The sequence below is a fragment of the Aedes albopictus genome, chromosome 3 (assembly GCF_035046485.1).
Source record: "Aedes albopictus strain Foshan chromosome 3, AalbF5, whole genome shotgun sequence".
In the NCBI taxonomy this organism is placed as follows: domain Eukaryota; kingdom Metazoa; phylum Arthropoda; class Insecta; order Diptera; family Culicidae; genus Aedes; species Aedes albopictus.
In genome coordinates this window covers 386,437,487-386,458,973 of record NC_085138.1, presented here as the reverse complement: position 1 = coordinate 386,458,973, position 21,487 = coordinate 386,437,487, and the positions used below count along the sequence as shown (strand labels likewise).

The 21,487-nt window shown below is 43.0% G+C and overlaps 2 protein-coding genes across 2 annotated transcripts; one reads left to right on the top strand and one right to left on the bottom strand.

Annotated features, from left to right (window-relative positions):
- The first annotated feature begins 241 nt into the window (after positions 1 to 241).
- Positions 242 to 17,253, top strand: LOC134289675 (probable cGMP 3',5'-cyclic phosphodiesterase subunit delta). The gene is made up of 3 exons (XM_062855909.1): positions 242 to 392; positions 452 to 638; positions 16,561 to 17,253. The coding sequence occupies exons 1-3, from the start codon at positions 340 to 342 to the stop codon at positions 16,774 to 16,776; spliced, it is 456 nt and encodes a 151-aa protein (XP_062711893.1). The 5' UTR covers positions 242 to 339; the 3' UTR covers positions 16,777 to 17,253.
- A 111-nt stretch (positions 17,254 to 17,364) lies between these two features.
- Positions 17,365 to 19,520, bottom strand: LOC109399315 (uncharacterized). Its single transcript, XM_019671789.3, has 3 exons — positions 19,442 to 19,520; positions 18,018 to 19,380; positions 17,365 to 17,881 (listed from the first exon to the last, which is right to left on the bottom strand). Exons 2-3 carry the CDS (start codon positions 19,328 to 19,330, stop codon positions 17,599 to 17,601), a joined length of 1,596 nt encoding a protein of 531 aa, XP_019527334.3. The 5' UTR covers positions 19,331 to 19,380; positions 19,442 to 19,520; the 3' UTR covers positions 17,365 to 17,598.
- Between the last annotated feature and the right edge of the window lie 1,967 nt (positions 19,521 to 21,487).

The window sequence follows — 21,487 nt, the reverse complement described above, 5'->3', positions numbered from 1 at the left end:
CTGTTTGATTCCAAATTTATTTGAAACCTATAAAAAATCATGAATAAAAATAGAGACTGATCGATTACTCCAACTATTTGAACACCACTCGATGCATCATCAACAAATGCTCGCTGCAGGGGTGGGATCGTATCTTAAACGTCAAACATGGATTTTACCGAACCGTGGTCCATTTTGTTTGATTTTGAAACACGTCGTCTATCAACGTGACGTTCAGCTTCGGATCCCCATCAGTGTTTGTTTTCGTTCCGTGCGGTTGCGACGTTCGCCAAAAATTTTCGATTTCCACTGCAGTTGTCTCGCGAAACCATAATCGAAGAGTGTCCCCAAAAGCCCGAAATGGGGACAGACGACGTGGCCCGCAGTGAAAAGATCCGAGAAGGTTTTCAAATGTAAGTATTTGTTGGGTGATTTATTGAAGGATACTTTAACATCACTCTATCGCCTACAGCAATTGGTTGATCCTGCGGGATGCCGACACCGGTAAAATTATCTGGCAGGAGAACAAGGACTTTTCCTGTCCGGATGTGGAACACGAAGCCCGGGTGCCGATAAAGATTCTAGATCTGAGGGCAGTATCGAGGGAAATCAATTTCAGCACGGTGGAATCGATGGAAAATTTTCGACTGGATCAAAAGGTGAGTGGGTGGACTTTCACCGGAGGGGGTGAGGAAGCGCTGGCTGGAGATAATTAAAGATGCTCACGAAAGGGCTGATTAATGTTTAATTTAGACTCGTTTACGATGTCTGCTGTTTACTGAGGGTTACAATGTTTAATCAGTTGCCTCGAAGGTAAAACCTCTAGCAAGGTCGGAATGTCGATCGATTTTAGTCGTATTTTACTCTTCTGGTACAGATTGAAGGGTAATGATATATCATTGATTTTCAGTCCAAGAATAGTCCTACAAGCGTTTACAAGACTCCAAATTCATAGAATTAGCTTATTACATTTTTTTTACTAACTGGCTTCTAAACTAAACCATCTCAAAATTGCTAACGGCTTACATACCTTTCCAAGCATTTAGATAGAGTTTGTCTAACTTTCCTATATGTGTCTTCTTATCACTAATATACCCTTCTGACCTTACCGGTCATCAAGGGCGTAGTCAGCATTCCTGAGAGACAACTGGATAAATTTCTGAAGAGATCCCGAGAGGAATTTCTGTAGGAATCACTGGAACTATCTCTGAGGGAATTCCTGGTTAAATCCCAGGAGGAATTCCTGCAGGAGTGCATGAAGAAACTCCTCAAGGGATTCCTTCAGAAATTTCTCCAGGGATTCCTCTTGGAATTTCTCTAGGGATTCCTTCAGGAGTTCATTCAAGAATTCTTCCACGTATTTCTTCAGAAATTCCTCCAAAAATGAATCCGAGAATTCCTCCAAGGATACCTTCAGGGTTTTCTCCAGGAAATCTTCCAGGGATTCCGGCAGAATTTCCTCCAGGAATTGCTTCAAGAGTTTTCGGCAGCAATTTCTATAAGTATTCCTCCTGGGCTTTATCCAGGAATTCCTCCAAGGATTTATACAGGAATCGCTCCAGAAATTTCTCCAGGATATCCTCCAGGGATTTCAACAAGGATTCCTCCAGATTTTCCTTGAGAAACACCTCCAGAACTCCTCCAGGATTTCTTCAAGAGATTTTTTCATCAATTTTATAAGGATATCCAGGAGAAATTTCTTGAACGATTCCTGTAGAAATCCCTGGAGGAATTCCTGGATGAAGCCCTGGGGGAATCCTTGTAAAAACTGCTAACGAAATCTCTTTAAGTATTTCTGGAGATGTTTCTAGAGGAATTTCTGAAGGAAAATCTGAAGGAATTCTTGTTCAAATCCCTGGGCCTGGAGGATATCTTGGCGAAATCCCTGAGGCAATTTCTGGAGGAATTGTTGGATGCTTTTTTGGAAGAATTCCTGAAGAAATACTAAAGGAAGACACGTTCGATCCTGATCAAGTACTTCTTTATTGTGACGAATATTACCTAATAATATCTTACTAAGCCTACTACAGTTCGGCCATCTTGATAATACACATCGTCCCCGATGTGACGGCCACTCCAACGACTCCAACGATATCTTCTCCATCTCCAACTCTTAGTCATCGATGTTGTAATGCTGCTTCTCCAGTATTGGTTACTGCTATACTCTTCTTCCATCGCGCAACTCCTTTCGTAGATAGTCTCCTTCAGATTTCAGCTTTCTTCTTCAATCTTCATCTTCAACGACCCGCTTCCCGTTATGCTTCGGCAGTATTATTTCACAGACTTTCAATGGTCATCCGACCCTCTTCCTATAAGGATTGACATCATTTCGCTCGCTTCACACTTTCTCAGAATTCTTGACCAATAACTTGAAATTTGGATCGAATGATTTTGCAAAATGGGTGGTCCATCCCACTTCTGAATTGAAGGAAGACACGGTCGATCCTGAACAAGTACTTCTTTATTATTACCTAATATTATTACCTAATATCTTCCCAAGCCTATTACAATACCTTGAAGAATTCTTGGATGAAGTCCTAGAGGAACCTCTGAATAAATTCCAGCAAAAAATCCTGAAAGAACCCCTAGAGAAATTCTAAGAGGAATCCTGGAGAAATTTCCGAAGAAATCCCTTGAGGAATTTCAAAAGGAATTCTTAGAGGCATTAGAGAAAATCCTGGAGGAGTTCTTGGAGAAATTTCTGGAGGGATTCCTGGAGGAATCCTTGGAGGAATTCCTGTATGAACCCCTGGAAGAACCCTAGGAGAAATTTCTGAAGAAATCTCTTGAGGAGTTTCTAGAGGAATTGCTGAAGGAAATCCTGGAATAATTTCAGGAGAAATTACTGGAAAAATCCCTGGAGGATATCCTGGAAGAATCCCTGAAGCAGTTCCTGGAGGAACTTTTTGCGGGTTGCATCATTTCTTTAGTCTTTTTTGGGATATTTCGGTTTGACAAAACTAGTATCGCCCCCTGGATTATCCTCTTCTTTTTGTTTAACCGCTCCTACCAAGTGTCTGTCAATGGGCATTCATCTGATAGCCACGAAGTACTCTATGGTGCCTCAAAAGGTGATGGCTTAGCCTAGGGTTGGGACGATTTCGATAAATCCGATATTATCGATATTTATCGGCATGTAATTATCGATACGATATCCGATATTCGAAAATCCGATATCGACGATAATTCACCCGATATATCGGCTTAGCAGAAAAGTTAAAAGATTCACGTAATGTAACATAATAAGTGGATTGTTCTCCTTTCTTCAAAAAATTTGAACCGGTTGTCAACAATTTATTAGTCAATATTGAATATTTTTGGGAAGCAGTTTGGAGTAAATCTAGACGTTATTTTGAAGTATGGTACATCTAGAGGAATTTCCGGATGAATTTCTAAACGAATTTCCAAAAGAGCATCTAAAAGAATTCCCTGATGAACTCTTAGAGTAGAGGAACATTTGAGGATACTCCTGGAAGAATTCAGGAAACAAATCTTAGAACAACTCTTAGAGGAATTCTTATAGGGGAATTACCGGTGGAACTCATAGAACAATTCTCGGAGGAAATTCCGGACATTTCTTGTGCAACTCCCAGAAATATTTTTAAAGTAACTAGTGAAGTAATTGCCAGAGGAACTTTCGGAGGAATTTTCGGAGAAACACGAAGAGAAATTGCCGAAGAAATTCGGAAAAGAATTCAAGGAGGAACTCGTAGAGAAGTTACCAGAGGTATTCATAGATGAGTTCTCGGATGAACTCTTGATGGATTTCCCGGAAGAATTTCTTGAAAAATCCCTATTCGGATTTCTAGAGCACCTCCCGATAGAACTCCTAGAAGAATTCCCAAGAAATTTGTGAAGAAATTCCCGGAAGAACTCGTAGAGAAATTCCCGGATGAACTCAGATACTTCTAGAAAAATTCCTGGGAGAACTCCTAGAGGAACGTTCGGGGAAATTGTTAAAGGACTTCTCGAAGGAATCTCCTGGCATACCCAGTGCAAGTTCTAGAAAAAACTTATATAGCAACTCGTAGTGAAATTGCCTGGGGAACTTCTTCTCGGTGAAACTCGTAAAGGTGTTTCCGAAGATATTTGAACTCCCGGAAGCACTTCTAGACGAATTCCCGGAAGAACTTTTAGAGAAAGTCACGGTGAAACTCTTAGTGTAATTCTCGGAAAAAAAATGATGAGGAATCCCCGAAGGAACCCAGAAGGGAAGGAATTCCCGGAAAAATTCCTACAGGAAACCCTAGAGAAATTGCCACAGGAACTTCTCCAGGAATGTTCGGTGAAACTTCTGGAAAAAAATCCGGGCGAACTCTTAAAGAAACTCCTGGAAGAATTCCAGGAGGAACTGCTACAGAACTTGCCGGAAGAACTCCCAGAAGAATTCCCGGAAGAACTCCTAGAGGAATTACAAGAGAAACTCCTAGAGGAATTATCGGAGGAAACTTCTGGTATTGCCAGTGCAATTTATATGAACTTTTAAAGGAATTCCCGTAGAAATTCGTTGAGGAATTCCCGGATGAACTCGTTGAAGAACTCGTGAAGGAATTCCCGGAGGGGTTTCTAGAGGAATTGTGTGTGTATTTGGTTTTGAAGAGGGACTTTAACCAAGTGGGGATTCGTCCCTCTGTCCTAGAAGAATTGCTGGATGATCTCCTAAAGGAACTCCCAGGAAAAACTTCTAGAGTTCCAGATGAATTCCTGGAGGATCTCCTAAAAGAATACTCGGAGTAACTTTTAGAGGAGTTTCTAGAGGAAGCACTACAAAAAGTCTCAGTGAAACTTCTGTAGCAATGCCCGAAGAAACTCCTAGAGGATGTCTCGGAGGAAATCCTCGGATTTCCCGAAGAAGGACCTTCTAGATTTCCCGGAGAAACTCTAAGCGGAATGCTTGGCGAAACTACTGGAAGAATCCTCAAAAGGCTGGAAAAATTTCATCTGTTCTGGAGATGAACACGACAATTTTTTTTTTCAGAATCACCAGCATTTTCTTCAATCTTCGGAATCCCTAGATTCTTTTTTCAGCCATCAGTTATCTTCAGGAACTCCCGGTATCTTTGTAAACTCGTTTTAATTCGAAGGACAAACTCTTTCACTTTTTTGGAACTGCTATAAATTTGGGAATCAAGAAATAATTTAATTTGTCAATGCGTTTTTGAGATCGGCGTAGAAAATTGGAGTTCGGCGGCGTAAGCGGCGGCGCGCCGAAAAATAATCGGCGGTGGCGGCGTGAACCGAAAATCGGCGCTGGCGCCGGCGTGGCGCGGCGGCGCACACCTCTAATGTTCGATGTATATTACATTTATAGGGCTCTAACAGAATAGGGGCCCGCAATACTATTTCGATTGCCAATATTCAGGCCATTTCGGGTCGTGATTAAGTACTAGAGATGTGAACCTTTCCCTGGCACAGACTTCAAGTTATAGAGCTCTAGTGATGAAACCCGAATCGAGATGCCCCCTTAAGATTAGAAATTCCTAGACAAAACTCAAGCTATGAAAGCAACTAATGCTGTGAACAAAAGGCAACCTGCCAGAGTAAATACGAATACAGGATTGACTGATGGACCAACAACATTAATGAAACCTCGTCATCCTGTCATCGAAAATTTTTATCCACTAGGGTAACAGGGCAAAATATCTGTTCTGTGTTGTGTTTGTTCATTGTGGTGTCCTGTTTTATTACGCATTTGTAAGGTTCCACTATAATATGTTATATTTTAATGTGCATTTGTAGTGCTTCGTTATTTTTTCGTAATATGTGTTACGTCTGTTTGGATGTGCAAAAATACTACAAAACACTAAAAAATGCATCAAATTTTGATCATGGAATATTAATCTTCTTCTTGATGGGTCTACGTCTCCACTGGGACTTCAACTTAGTGTTCTTTGAGCACTTCCACAGTTATTAATCGAAGGGCTTTCTTTGCCTGCCATTGCATGAATTTGTATATTGTGAGGCAAGTACAATGATACACTATGCCCAGGGAGTCGAGAAAATTTCACCGACTGGAACGGGAATCGAACCCGCCGTCTCCGGAGCCTTAACCACTAGGCTAACTGGAGACCTAACTGGAATATTTATTAGCGTGGTTCAAAAAATCGTTTTTGCTCCACACCGCTTATTCGATTCATAACCAGATTCTATGCCTTCTCACAAAATTTGAGCTGATTTGGTTAAAAATTGAGACAGCACAAGCCCCAAACAAGCCCTTCAAGATTTGTATGGGGATTACTATGGAAAAACGATATTTTTCATTCAATCGACCGTAGTATTTCCCCAAATGCCCTAATGCGTTAGGTTATCCTTGGTACTTCTAGGTTACTCTATCAGCTACAACTTTGCCGAAGACCCCATTCAAATTGCATGCCTCATTATTTAGTTACCGATTTTTATCCAGAATCGAAATCTTTACTCATGATGGCTAAACTAATCGGTGGGCATCACTGCATTTTGCAGCGAAATAGCCATGATTTCAGTGTGCTATCTTTGACCCCATATGCAGCAATGTTGCCTGCTGGGAAGCTGAACGATCACTGTTAAAGTTTCTGCAGTAGGATAAAAATCGATAACTAATTAATGAGGCGTCCGATTTGAATGAGGAGTACCAATGGTCAACTAATCCTGTAGGGCACTCATGGAAATGCTATGGTCGATTGAATGAAAAACATCGTTTTCCCATAGTAATTCCCATACAAACTTGTGCAGTCTCAATTTTCAACCAAATAAGCTCAAATTTTGTGAGAAAGCATAGAATCTAGTTACGAATCGAATAAGCAGTGTGGAGCAAAAACGATTTTTTGAACCACGCTAATATTTATATATACGGTAAATATCAACACAGTTAGAAAAAATCACCGATTTCGGTAATGTTTTACCGAAATCTCAACCGTTAAGTTTGTTTTACATGAAAAATTCGGTAAAGGTAGCAACTTTTACCGAAGTTCGTTAGAGTTTGACAGATAAACGATAACATTTTACCGAAATTTGTTATTTTTTAACAGAATTTCGTTAAAATCCATTACGGAACCCTCAGCAGTTGAGATTTCGGTAAAAATTACCGAACGCGATTAGCTGTGTAAGATCAAAATTTGATTTGGTAGATCTTACACCGCAACGCACCATTCTAAAGCCTGGAACACATAGCGTCCGTTCCGTCGAGGTTTGCGTTTTTTTGACAGTTTTCCCATGGGAAATGTGTCAAACTACTGTCACGCACACGCAAACGTATGCATTGTGTGGGGCACTTAAGGTGATCTACCCACGTTACGGGGACATTGTTATACAAAGTTTCAGGTTAAACAAAACTAAAAAGGTTTTACATATATTAAATTTTGCTACAATGTTTCTGAAGCGAGTTACCAGCAAGTGAATGTAAATGATTGCAAATGAATGATCCCATCCCTGTTAGATTTGCAAAAAATGTGCGGGGCAAGATGGGTCACCTAAGGATGGATCACCATGACTTTGTAAATACAAATCGTATTGGTTTGTATTCGTCCGCTATGCTAAAAGTCGATAAAAAGTTCATTAAATACAAAATATGATGTTGAACAATCAGTTTTAAAAAGTGATCGATTTTGCACTGTGAAAAAAGTGCGGGGCAAGATTATATGGAATGTGTGGTGGGTTGCGTACTCGCTTCTTGACAGTTCACTAGTCTTATCTTCCAACCTGTCCTTGGCCTACTTGATCAGATCCTAAACTACCACATGTTCTTTTCTTTATTATTGAATGAACTTTTTATATAGGTATATATAAAATGGTGTTTGCGTTTTAGAATTTGACTCGAGAACGGGTTAACGGATCTACATAATTGCATTCGTGCAGGCCTCTTGCCGGGACAGCTAGTATGAAATGAAAAGACCTAATGTTTGAGCTCAAGGGGCATTTTTATGCTGTGCCCAAGGCTGTGCCATCACCGACAAACCCGAGGTTGTTCGTGAGGGACTTTATTGTGTGATGCCCTCACCGACCAACCCGAGGTTGTTCGTGAGGGACTTTATTTAGCACCCGCCGGATGCGAATTTGCAGCTTCGTGTTTTACAGGTAAATCTTGTCACAGCAGGTAGACTTGTACGGACATATAATACTTTTTGGATTCCCTCGTAGGCCAGCTGGTGGAACTTGCAAACCGAGTTCGTTGCGAGAGCCTTGTAATGCTGTGGTTTGAATTTGCTGGATTGGACCTTTCTAGGGTAAACGGCTTTCTATTTGAAGCAGACTGCTCTTCACATGTGTGTTCAAAGCATCTTCGTTTTTCCCCATATTCGATTGGTTAAGTATTCTCCAAGATCCGATCCTTGTCAGCCATTTGTGGTGACCGCTGCGGCTATTCTTACAGCCACAACACCGACCGCAGAGAGGAAACTCTTTAAAACCTCTCTGTGGTGGACTGCTGTGTACTGCAAATGCCATTGCTGTTGCCTTTTGGTGCGTCCGTTCGTATCCACTATCGTCTATCAACTGAATTGAATCCACGATGCGCAGCTCTTTTTGTATGTTCGATTTTGTTGTTCATTCTAGCTTTCCACTGAGTCGGCCAATCAGAAGGCGCATATTTTTCGCTTCAATCATTCTCTTCTCTGTCTCTATTACTACATTCCCTCTCACCCAGTGGCGTCGCGTAACCTCACTTTTTACCTGTGCACCGACCCTAAAACTTGTAATTGCAGGGGATTTATGATCAAAATTGAAATAGAAATGAGTGAAAGCAGCTATTCTCGTCATTTTCTAATTATTACAAGCAAATCTGTTCAAAAAAATCAAGAATTTATACTTGGTGCACAGGTAAGAAGTGAGGTTACGCGACGCCACTGCTCTCACCCCTACTCTCTAGTTTTCAATTTCGCATGTTTTTACGAGCATAACAACTCGCCAGTTTGCTTCAATTTCCAGCAAGTCTGTCCTTCCGCCAGACTGCTACTAGCGCAAAACTGTAATTTCACTCGCCAATTTGCTTTAATTTCCAGCAAGTCTGTACTTTCACCAGACTGCTTTTTTTCTACAAGCGCAAAACTGTCCTTTTACTCGCCAGTTTGCTTTAATTTCCAACAAGTCTGTTCTTTCATAAGACTGCTATTTTTTTATTATCTTTATTAAAGAGACTTTCAGCCCGTGGCTGGTTCATCTCTGTACCAGACTGCTATTTTTCTACTAGCGCAAAACTGTCCTTTCACTCGCCAGTTTGATTTTTTTGATGCATTTATACTTAAAAATATTAGGGAGAATCCACTGTACCAATTGTCGTGACCGCTGCGGCTATTCTTACAGCCACAACACCGACCGCAGAGAGGAAACTCTTTAAAACCTCTCTGTGGTGGACTGCTGTATACTGCAAATGCCATTGCTGGTGCCTTTTGGTGCGTCCGTTCGTATCCACTATCGTCTATCAACTGACTTGAATCCACGATGCGCAGCTCTTTTTGTATGTTCGCTTTTGTTGTTCATTCTAGCTTTCCACTGAGTCGGCCAATCAGAAGGCGCATATTTTTCGCTTCAATCATTCTCTTCTCTGTTTCTACAGTAGACGTTCGATAACTGCAACATGTTTACGTTTCACTTAGCGAACGAAAATCCGATAACTGCAACGCCTGACAGTGTCAACAAGCCATCAATTGACGTAAAATGAACGAAAAATTCATTCGACTGTTCATTAGGGCTAACATGGCGCACGATTTTGACGTTTGGCGGTGCGATAACTGCAAATTTGTTGCACTTACCGGACTTGCAGTTAAAAAGCATTGCAGTTAAACCGTTTGCACCGACCGAACGTCTACTGTATTACTACAGGTTGCGTACTCGCTTCTTGTCAGTTCACTAGTCTTATCTTCCAACCTGTCCTTGGCCTACTTGATCAGATCCTAAACTACCACAGAATGTATTGCATAAGAAAAATGGCTAAAACAATTTATTTTTTTATTTCCAATGAAAGTGAATAATTTTTCAATCAATGCCCCAAACTTTTGTATATTGATGCTGGTCATCTAACAAAATTATTAACATAATCAAAAATGGCACTGACCCATCTTGCCCCGCCTCACCCTATATGTAGTTGCTTCCCCGACCCGCTAGGATCAGGCAATAGGGCAGTGCATGAAATTATCTCCTTCTTTTTCACTCTTACAGAAATGTTGTAAACAACAAGGCCAAGAAACTTCAAAATCCCATACAAAATCAAAACAATGCAGTGCCCTATTGCCGCCTTTAAAGCAAACGTAATGCTAGATACCCAAAACAACATCCTCGTAGGTCCTTCAGATTTTGATTGCTGTTGTCCTACTTTCCGAGAGTCTACTCATGACGGGTACTGTATTCATGCTTAGAACTATAGAATGTTGAAGTAGGCACATTAGCAAGTGCGATGCAAAGCATGCCATGGCTTTAGTATGTAGTTAATTAGAAATAAATCATCAGTTATTGTTAGACCATCAACCGAGACGGTTGTTCTTTTATTACAACTCCCCAAGAGGTTGTGGGCCCTGCGCTTGGGCATCCGTTGCCGTAGCAACCAATCAACAAGTGAAAATTTTTCTCAAGCCGAAGCCGAAATGGAGAAAGTTCAAGTTCCGAAGCTAAATGGATCGAATTACAGCAGCTGGAAGTTCAGCACCGAGCTGCTGCTGATCCGGGAGGACCTCTGGAAGTTCGTCACCAAGCCACGGCCGGAAGAAGTAGCTGCGACGGAAAACGTTCCGGTGAATGCTGCTGCCGTTGAAGCTTGGGATTCCGGAGACCAGCGTGCGCGAGCCACAATCGGTCTTTTGATGGAGAGCAACCAGCATGGCCTCATCAAACAGATGAAAACGGCACGCGAAGCATGGGACAGGCTGAAGGACCATTTCGAGAAGCCGACGCTGACATCGAAGGTATCGTATCTGCGAAGTTTGATCGCCAAACGGTACTGCGAAGGCGAGGACATGGAGAAGCACGTGCACGAAATGGAAAAAGTTTTCGAGCGCCTCTCCGTGGCAGGGCTGAAACTGGACGAAAAGTTGCAGGTTGCGCTGGTGCTGAGCAGTCTCCCGAAAACTTTCAACACTCTAACGACCGCGTTGGAGAGTCGGGCGGACGACGAGCTGACACTGGACCTCGTAAAAACCAAGCTGATCGACGAAGTGACGAAGCAGGGAAGTTTCGGCGAATCCGTTCTGAAGGCTGGATCCGGAAAGAAGGTCATCGCTTGCCACTACTGCAAAAAGCCTGGACACAAGCAGAGGGAGTGCCGGAAGCAAGCCAGTGACCAAGAATCGGACACGAAGGGCGACCAGAGAAACCGGAAGAATCCATCCAAAGCGAAGGCGGTTCGTGAGACGAATGGCAGCTGCGCTTTCACCGTGAAGGGGACTGGAAAAACCGGAAGCTGGATCGTCGATTCGGGGGCGACATCACACATGTGCGCCGAACGGGATTCGTTTCTGGACCTGGATGAAACCACCCGCGAAAAAGTCACTCTGGCTGACGGGACGATGACAGCTGCGAATGGCAAAGGGACGTGCGAATTGGATTGCTGCGATCTGCAAGGTAACAAACGTTCCATCACCCTTTCAGACACTTTGTTCGTGCCGAAGTTGGAGTCGAATTTGATCTCCGTGCGCAAACTCGTTGCGAAGGGCGGAAAAGTGATTTTCGATACCGACAATTGTCGCATTATGAAGGGTGAGCAGGTGGCAGCCGTGGCGGTTCCGACCGGTGGGTTGTACTGCATCAAGAACCCTCACAACGCCATGAAAGTCAACGACACAGCGCACACGCCAAACTGCCAGCACGTGTGGCACAGGAAGCTCGGCCACCGGGACAACGATGCCGTTCAGGAGCTTTTCAAGAAGAAGCTAGCGACCGGCGTGCTCCTCGAGGACTGCGGCATTCGATCCGTGTGCGAGTGCTGTCAAGAAGCGAAGTTTGCTCGGCTCCCGTTTCCGAAGAAGGCCAAGAAGCAGACACAACAGCCGTTGGACCTGATCCATGCAGACGTGTGCGGTCCGATGAAAAACGTTACCCCAGGAGGATGTCGGTACTACCTCACAGTGATCGACGACTATTCCCGGTACACAACCGTGTATTTTCTGCGAGAGAAATCTGACGCTGTGGAGAAGCTGAGGGATTTCGTAATGGAGGTGAAGACGACGTTCGGCAAACCGCCGAAGATCATTCGCTCCGATAATGGTGGTGAGTTCAAGAACAGGTCCCTGGAGAAGTTCTTCAAGCAAGAAGGTGTCAGGCAGCAGTTCACTGCACCACACACCCCGCAGCAGAACGGAGTAGCAGAACGCAAAAACCGCACGTTGAACGAAATGGCGCGGTGCATGCTTCAGGATGCAGGACTACCGACGAAGTACTGGGCAGAGGCTGTGAACACGGCGAGTTACCTCCAAAATCGACTACCGACTAGGTCACTGGAGGTCACACCATACGAAGCGTGGTGGGGAGAAAAGCCGGACCTGAGCCACGTGCAGCCATTTGGAGCTGACGCGTTCGTGTGGATTCCGAAGCAGAACCGAACGAAGCTGGATGCAGCAGCACAGAAGATGACCTTCGTTGGGTATTCGCCTCAGCAGAAGGCGTACCGATTCCTGGATAGGCGTACCGGGTGCGTCATTAGTAGCCGTGATGCTCGATTCATGCCAACGAGCAGTACCCACGAAGAAGAAGAAGGCAATGGAAGTATCATCGAGTACCACTTTCCTTCGACCGACAATGTAAAAGCTAATTCATTTCCTATCGTTGCAGGGGACGTTCTCGGTGAGCCAGCGGATGATGAAGAAGAATTTGCGTCGGGTCGGTCAGATCCGGAAAAGGAGGAAGATGAGAACGACACGTCCGTCGAGTCGCACGAAGACACTACCCTCACCGAGAATATCGATGCCGTTGAACGTCCCCTCAACGCACTGAGAGGACCATCGTCAACGAGCACCTGGGACATCGTACGTTTACCCCCGAACCGGAAACCGATAGGCTGTCGGTGGGTTTTCCAGAAGAAGTTCGACGAGCATGGGAATGTGGCGAGGTACAAGGCTCGACTCGTCGCGAAGGGCTGCAGCCAAAAATTTTGTACCGACTACGACGAGGTCTACGCGCCGGTTGCGAAGCACACCACTTTCCGGGCACTCTTGTCGATTGCAGCTCGTCGGAAGATGCAAGTGAAGCATGTCGATATCAAGACGGTATATTTGCACGGCAAGCTTTCGGAGACCATCTACATGCGGCAGCCGCCCGGGTATGAATCCGGGAATCAGGAAGATGTGTGCCATTTGAGGAGGAGCTTGTATGGCCTGAAGCAAGCCGGAAGGGTCTGGAACCGGACCATCACCGATGTCTTGAAGGAGCTGGGGTACGAAGCCCCGGAAGCTGACAGCTGTCTTTTCGTGAAGGCCGACAAGTCGTCGTTCATCTTACTGTACGTAGATGACATGTTGATCGCCACCGAAGACGACACCGAGTACCAGCGAGTACGGAAGCACCTGGAAAGAAGATTCAAGATTACTTGTCTGGGTAATGTGAAGCAGTACCTCGGCATCCATGTCGAGCGACAAGAGGACGGAGGATTCCTGCTTAGTCAAGAAAGCTACATAGCGAAGGTTTTGGCTAGATTCGAGATGGAGCAAGCAAAACCGTCACAGATTCCGATGGATCCTGGCTACGTCACCGCAGAGCAAAAGGAGGAGAAGGTAATGGCCACCACCGACAAATACCAGAGTCTAGTGGGCGCTTTACTCTACGTCGCCGTATGTACACGGCCGGATCTGGCTATCACGGCGTCCATCCTCGGGCGTAAGGTCAGCAAGCCAACGGAGAGCGACTGGACGGAAGCGAAGCGAGCGTTGCGGTACTTGAAGGGAACCGCTGGACTGAAGCTGCAGCTAGGAGGAGCTGGTCATCTTGAGGGCTATGCTGACGCTGATTGGGCTGGCGACCGCGTCGACCGGAAGTCGAATTCCGGTTTCTTGTTCAAGCTCGGCAATGGAACAATTAGCTGGACAGCACGAAAGCAGGAGTGCGTAACTTTGTCGTCCACCGAAGCGGAGTATGTCGCACTCGCCGAAGCAAGCAAGGAGCTACTCTGGCTGCTGAAGTTGATGCGAGGACTTGGCGAGGACATCCGGCACCCAGTGATAATTCAGGAGGACAACCAGAGTTGCATCTCTATGTTGAACGCTGAAGGAGGAACGAGACGGACGAAGCACATCGACACAAGATACAATTTCGTCCGGAATTTGGCCGCATCTGGAATCGTCAGAGTGAAGTATTGTCCGACGGAGGATATGTTAGCTGACGTGCTGACGAAGCCTCTAGCTCGGCTCAAACTGCGGAAGATAAGAGAAGAAGTTGGCCTGCAGAACATCGTCCTTGAGGAGGAGTGTTGAAGTAGGCACATTAGTGAAATGTTCAACATTTTTAAAAAGGTATTTTCTTCAGGTACGAATAAATAGGACCGAGATCGTCAGTGGTCAAGTAACAACTCATTCTACTTTATTGAATATGCATCTCATATGTAATAGGAACTCTGAGAGCCCCACAGTGGGTTTTACCATTTGATCAAGTGGACATAACAGTACCTTCCTCCTTGAGAAAGAGCATATGATTCTGAAATATGCTATTTTAACAATGTACTATAATCACACATATGTCTCAGAAGCAAACTTATATTGTAAACACTTTTAAAACTATTCAAAATTACTTATTTGTAAAACAAAACATTCGATATCAGTTTTAAAATATTCTGAAGATATTCTTATAGTCGAGCATGTACATGTACATTTTTCACTTATTTTGTTTTTCCTGTGGCCGGACAAGATTACAATGAAGCTATATTGTTGCCGTCACTCGCCATCCTCCTGGATTAAAATCTGCTAACAGCATCGCACTCCGCTGGATAGAACATTGTTGGGCATTTCCGTTTATCCTTTCGGTAGAACAGAAAAGTATTCTGATCAAGTCCAGTTGATCTTCTGCTCCTCCTGGTACAAAGTCAATCATGCTTACAGCCATTCCATACCAAGCATTACGGCAAGCTTTTGTGTCTATATTCGGCTCAACGATGATATTTCTGTATCATTTGTTATAGCATCAAAATAGCGATTGTCGTAAAATCAAAAAGGCATACTGACAAAACACCTCCTTTTCCTTAAAAAACGACTTGCTAGGAGGGAAAAAACAAAATAGACTGGTACAACTGGGATTTACACATTCCCAAAAAAATAGCTGATCAATCGTCACAAAAAAAAAACGATGCAGAAACTAAACAAACAAACATTGCGGTATATTTACCTGAGCCTTAAAAAAATCACCACAAAAAAAAAAGTTAAAATCAACACATACGTGGGATTGTGGGCCAGAAAAAAATTAAAACCTTTGATCAAATTCTCATCGGACAAAAAAAAAACAACGTACCTAAACATCAACACCAAATAAATGCCATCAGCTAAACAATAGGTCGATATCGTCGATACAGTTCGCCAACACATTCAAAATGTACTTTAACGGCGAGGTTCACTTCCTCTGCTGAGAACTGTCATAAAGCCGTTGTACGCTAACAAAGTCGACCAAAATCGGCAAACTGGTGTGACAAAAGTAAATAGAAAATGTCGTCCGCTTCAATGGTTGATTTTACCACTGGTAGTGAGGCATGGTACACAAATTACGTAACGCTAAAATCGGACATTTCAGACCCCCTCCCCCCCTATGTAACGCTTTTTGCATGAAAACTCAAAAATATTTGTATGGATCGTAACGCAACGCTGGACTCCCCCCCTCCCCCTATAGCGTTACGTAATTTATGTACGATGCCTGATGTGTGAGATTGCAATAAAAATGGCACGTAACAGAAAAACATCAAACAATAAAAGGCAAAAAAAAAAAACTATTGCCTATTGAACTCACATTCCTGGTGCTTAATGTGTTTGTCTTTATAACAAAATGGTTCATTTTAATAACACTACACACATTCATCAAAAAAAAACTGCACCACAAATAAAAAAAAATACAGCACATAAAAATTACACACATGACGAATCTAATTTGCACGCTCTCATAATGAGAAAAAAAAACTGCACAATTAATTGATCTTCTCCGCAGAAATCACACCAAAAGCTCTAGAAATGAACAACGGTCGTGAATCTAAAAGCGAGAAAATTGATTAAAATTAATTTCACCTCGTCGACACTGAAATGTTCAACATTTTTAAAAAAGGTATTTTCTTCAGGTACGAATAAATAGGACCGAGATCGTCAGTGGTCAAGTAACAACTCATTCTACTTTATTGAATATGCATCTCATATGTAATAGGAACTCTGAGAGCCCCACAGTGGGTTTTACCATTTGATCAAGTGGACATAACAATTAGCAAGTGCGATGCAAAGCATGCCATGACTTTAGTATGTAGTTAATTAGAAATAAATCATCAGTTATTGTTAGACCATCAACCGAGACGGTTATTCTTTTATTACAACTCCCCCGGTTGTTCTTTTATTAACTCCCCCGGTTGTTCTTTTATTACAACTCCCCAAGATAGAAATCTATAAAAAACATGTCCCTATGAGCCAACGTGAGATTAATTCCACTTTTACGTTTCGTTTTCAGGTCCTCTTTAAGGGGCGCATCATGGAGGAGTGGTTCTTCGAGATGGGCTGGGTCAGCCCGAACACGACCAACACGTGGCAATCGACGATCGAAGCGGCACCCGAGTCGCAAATGATGCCCGCCAAGGTGCTGAACGGAAACGTGACCATCGAAACCAGCTTCTTCGACGGCGAAACGCTCATCAGTAAGTCGGTCGTGCGGTTGTACTACATCTAAAAGCCTAAAAAAGCAGTCCGGAATAATAAGATTTAAGTCTAGTCGAGCGCCTTCCCCGCGTTTGAGTGATTGAACTGGTCGCTGCCAGAAAAAAACCCAGGGAGGTTACTTTCAATGGAGAAGTATCATAATGTATAACTTTTAAGAATAAAACGGCGCAGTACCACTTTTTGCCTCCTAGAGCTTAGCGTGCCCATGTAGCCGCACACTTACAATGATAACTCACTTTAAATCATTTGAAAATAATCCAAAACCAAGAAAGCATTTATTAGTGAGCTGCAATCAGGTTCCGTTATGAATCGAGATGTATTACGGTTCTGTCAGAACAAATCCTCGGAAGCACTACTGGTTGGCATTTTTACATTTTTATGATAAGCTAGATATTTGTTTAGGTTGTAGTAACTAGGTTTATATGAATCTTTTTTTTTCGTTTCACAAATTGAAATGCATTTCAAAACCTGGTTCGATGTAATCAAACGGTCTTAGTTATTGTTCCCGAAACAATCCGAAAACCATTTGCTGGGTGAAAAAAAAACATGCCCACATGGATTTTCGACATTAATGAGAAAAGAAAACAATATGATAACCACCTTTTTGTCATTTGACTTTCATGTTTAATTCACTTTGCTTTTGTGTCATGAGTTTTGATGCGTTTTAAAAGCATTCTCGAAGGTCTGTTTAATCTCATTTCGAGCTAAGGAACTCTGTAAATCAACACCTGAGTTATACACACGTAAGTTCAGTAGGTAAAAATAATAAGATGTTTCAAATTATCGCTTTGATCTAGCAAAAATGATGAGCTTCACCCATTTCCAATTGCTTTTAAAAATCCTTCAATCGCTCCTGCTTGTACAGATTCCATGCTTCGGCCAGCTCCCTCTGTGGAAACTGATCATCGTTCTGTTGTAGGAAATCTTCGAGCAGTTTCAGCCGCTCGTCGCCCGTCTTTGATTTGATTCCGTCCAATTGAGCCCTCAAGTTAGCATTCTCTTTCATGGCACTCAGTGTTGGATAGTCCAGAGTGCATCCCAAACATCTGCACTCAAACTCCGTGTGGAGTGCCTTCCGTTTGGACTTGTCTTTGTAGTCGGTGCTTCCGTTGGGGCTGAAATTTCATAAGAGGTAGGTTTATAATATAGTATAATACTGAGTTATGGGCAAATGAGTCAAACGATTGGCAGGTGATCAAAAACATCCCTTTGTGTTAATAGGAGATTTAACTTGAGAAAGAATATACTTACAAATAGCAAATTGTAACTTGCTCTCCAGTGTTTATTGGTCGCTTGGCGAGGATAGTAGAGCGCAGACCTGCGGTAACCAACCGCTCGGCATTGGGAGCGCACGAATGATTAATCATCTGCAGCAACGGATAGAAGCAGGTCAAATCATCTTTGCTTTGATCACAAATTCCCCTGGCCAGCAGAACCAGCTTGTAGATAATCCCCAGTAGTAGACAGTCGTTATTTTTGCGAACTTCGACAGGCACTGCTTCGTTTTCTTCCACAGCCACCTTGTACATCAGCACCGTTACGAATTGGGTGACACCTTTTCCAGTCAGATCGGAGCTCGTGTCCGGTTCATCACTTGCCAGAACGTGCAAATGTAAATCTTTCCTTAAATCAACTTTCAACGGATCCCGGTACGATTTTAGATTTTCTTGATACTTCTTCAAGAATCCTTCCCTGTCTGCAATCAAAACATCCAAGGCCATCCAGAACAACCTCAAGGTCAGCAGAAACATCCGAGTGGGCTTCGGTCCTCGAAACAGAATTTTCAAATCCTCGATCACAGCACATTCGTACTTGTGATATATGTTGTAAGCGTCCTCTCGACATTCCTCCGAGCAATACATGGCCGACACACACGATCGGCACGCAATCAAATCCAGCTCGTTCATGCTTCCACAGTGATTGCAGCGGCGATAAATAGCTTCCGGTTCAACCACCACCAGCGAAGGTTGCTCCATTACGGCAATGTCTCCCACTCTCAGATCCTTCTTCGACGTTAAGCTTCTTCCACATTCCTTCGTTTCTATCAGCTGCAAATTCCCCATCACATCTTCTGCTTCAGCTTTTCCCCCGGCAACTTCCTCCTTCTTCCCATCCAACGCCTCCAAGCACTTCCTCTTCCTTTCCTCCAATTTTTCCATCTTTTCCTCGGGGTACCCATTCGCCTTTGCCAGTTCCACATTTGCCAAGCACCGTCCATACTTGCCCATCTTGAAATAGATCGCCGACCTATTGCCAAATCCCATCCCCGCTTCTTCGGACCCCTCACGCGCCCAGCAAATCGCCTCGTTGTACATCCTAAGCACCCGATCCATCTCCCCGGTGGAATTCTTCCGGTAGAATTCGTTTGCTTGCTCACGCAACTTTCGCGCTTTCTGGTCATCCTTCAGCAGCCGGACAGTCGGAAAGGGCCACGTTTCCCGCCGGAACTCACGCCACACCTGCTCTAACGAATCGGCCGGTTTTCCTTGGCGCGTAATGATCCACGATGTGGCGAGGCCAAACAATGGGCAGTCCAGCTGCTGGACCACTTCCGGACGGATCATTTTCAACGTGAACTGGTTAGAGATTTTATGGTACACAGAATCTGGAAGCACTTTGAATGTTTTACGTGAGAAATTCGGCAAAAATGACTAGGAAACTAAGTACCAGCCTACCGGCTTTGCGACTTTTGATCAACACAAACTTTTTTGTTTTGTATTGTTGATTCTCCCCCACGCCCACACTGAAACTTTTTGAGATAAAAGTGGCTAAAATCGAGGTCAAATCAAGACCCGATGTCAGCGCTTAAATTTGAGTGAATATTAAATATTTTATATATTTTATGAATAATATTTATAGTCCATTTTATTGTCGGGCCGCCACCAAACCGGACGTCGCACAATCAAGTCGCGACGCGACCCAACTCGCGACGTTTTTCCCGTTATTGTCAACAACACAGCGCACTAGATGCGAAACAGTTGCTAAGCTTGTGGACCAATAAAATGACAATTTTTGATTGAATGGCTGTCTTGATTCCAACCGGATAGACAATACCAGCCGATTTTATGAATGAATTTTGACAGGGGGTAGCATCCAATAACCCATGAAAATCAATGTCATCTACAACATTGTTGTCACTTCGTAAAATGACTCAATGAGTAACTTTGGGTGTTTTCGGCAGTTTTTCTCGAGAAAGAGAATATATCTCTTTGCCATAAGGATTTTTTGTCGTCCAAATTGCTTTATCTTAATTGTATACAGTATGATTGGCAAACATGGGACGTCAACTTTAAGTGTATCAGATTTTAGATAACACCCCATGACGGAGAGAGCATTTTTATACTACAGGCACTAGAAAATTTTATATGCGTTAAACCTTGGACAGACTGGTGGTATTCGTACCATGGTACAATTATCTTGAAATAAGTTTCATACTGATAATTGTCTTCATTCAAGGTAGCCTTTAAATAATTTTCTTGACAACTTGTACCATGGTACGAACACCACCAGTGTGTCCCAGGCCTTAGTGGAAATTGAAGATGTGATACAAAATATGATAAACCAATATTAAATAATAAACATTATTCCTAACTATTCTAATGAAAATTTATGATGCGCAACTTATCTGTGCTTGAAAATGTTTATTTGGCAGCGCTTTCTTGTTTCCTGTATTCCACCATTCCATCAATTATTTCTCTCTCAAGGATAATTGATGAAATCACGAGGATCAAACCAAGTATCAATCCAATATTTTTGACTTTCCAGAGAGATAATCCTAGCCAAGGTTCTAGCAGAGAGAAAATCTTCCAGGAGTATTTATGAGAAAGTTATGCATAAAGAGAGAAGAAAAAAACAAGTGTCCACCGCGTACATGCTTAGCGTACGTGCACAGCTAGCAAAGCAGAGCCTTTATTGAATCAATGCGTCATCGGTGGGTGCGCGGTTGATTTTCAGTCCTACCGATCCCAATGCCAATACAGTCGGAACCCGCTCGTTGAGCCACAACCTCCACCCAACCAACAAATTCGATTCGCTAGTTGTGTGAAGTGACAGCAGCACAAGGGGCGTGCGCATTGTTTTTTTAAATCATGTTTAGGTTGGAAGCAAAAAGGAAAATATTTCAATTTGTTTTACATTTAGAGCAAAACTGATACGTTTTGCAAGATACATATATGGCCAATGCGAGAAATAATTATTTTCACCCATTTTCAGTCGGTGAAGTGAAAATATAGATGTTTATGAAACCACCCGGACCAAAAGCAAGCACAAAACACTTTCAATGATCGACAAAATAAAGATTGCCGATGTTTTGCATTTGTTTCGAAGTAATTGTACATATTCTTTTTTTTTAAGAAATATGAAATAGAAATTCTTCTCGATTATCAGTGAAGTTTAAGCAACCAAAAACTCATTAGCTCGCCCCTCGGAATTACAGATTGGTTGTCATTTTCAGTTTGACATTGAATTATGACATCCAGGTACTTTTTAGTTGGCTGACAGCTCAACTAACGGGGCCCCAACTAAAAAGCCACCCAACTATTAAGCCCCCAACCAGCGAGTCATGACTGTATTTTTTTTTTAATTTTATTGCAATCAACTGACTGGCGTATTTTTGTTTATCCTTAGCTGCTATTATGACGCCAACAGAAATTTGTAATTTGTAATTTATTTAAGTAAGTACGATAGCCTGCTAGTTACAAAACTTTTGCTCAGGTCAAGGA